At 49.7% G+C, this 760-nt stretch overlaps 1 protein-coding gene across 1 annotated transcript in view; it reads left to right on the top strand.

Annotated features, from left to right (window-relative positions):
* The window catches only part of sfmbt2 (Scm-like with four mbt domains 2), a 60,269-nt gene that overhangs the window by 37,478 nt on the left and 22,031 nt on the right, over positions 1 to 760 (top strand). Inside the window, exon 9 of the mRNA XM_015402123.1 lies at positions 453 to 683. Coding sequence (XP_015257609.1) covers positions 453 to 683 — 231 coding nt within the window. The remainder of the gene's footprint in view (positions 1 to 452; positions 684 to 760) is intronic.

Below are 760 nucleotides of genomic sequence, written 5' to 3'. Positions count from 1 at the left end.
CAGTTTTAGCCAATATGACAAAAAAGTGATTTTTAAAAACTTACAGACTTCAGCTTTAACACCTGTGCAGCACAGTGTTGGACGGATGATGACCTGGGCTTGTCCAAAAGCCACAGAACCAGGACTGTGCTGTCATTACACGGACCATAGCCTCCCCTGGAGACCAATTAATTCTGCCACAGAACCACAGCAGATCTACAACCAAATAGCTGAAGAAGAGGAGAAAGCAGGTGCAGCAATGGCCTTGTCAAAGTCTAGACTACCTGTGGTTAGAGTGAAAGCTACTGGGCCAAGTGGTGTCCTCAGCCAGTCCCAATCTTCATGACCAAACTTCGATCAATGCTCTTTATTTAATGATGTCATAAACACTGTAAAGGTCCTGCTGATGTTTGGGAATTCAGGATTTCTGACAGAACCAACACTGTAACATGTGTTGGGTGTCTCCTCCCCAGGTCTACAACGACATCTACTTCCAGGTGACGCTGGACGACCTCTCTGCTGATGCGAAGCCCCGCTCCGCCTTGTGCCACGCCCACTCACCCGGCATCTTGCCTGTCCAGTGGTGTCTGAAGAACGGCGTGGTTCTAGAGAAGCCTCTGGGCTACGAGGGCCAGGACTTTGACTGGGCTGACTACCTGAAGCAGACTGGGACGGAGGCAGCACCCGACTCCTGCTTTCCTGAGGTAAGAACCGGCTGGCTGTGGCTCAGACTCTTTCTCTTTAGGGGAAAATCCTGGTTTTAGTATGTTCACATTTTGGA

This window comes from Cyprinodon variegatus, unplaced genomic scaffold, assembly GCF_000732505.1.
Source record: "Cyprinodon variegatus isolate N-32 unplaced genomic scaffold, C_variegatus-1.0 Scaffold1302, whole genome shotgun sequence".
NCBI lineage: Eukaryota > Metazoa > Chordata > Actinopteri > Cyprinodontiformes > Cyprinodontidae > Cyprinodon > Cyprinodon variegatus.
Note: the sequence above shows the minus strand (reverse complement) of the source record. Positions and strands in the feature narration are given on the sequence as shown.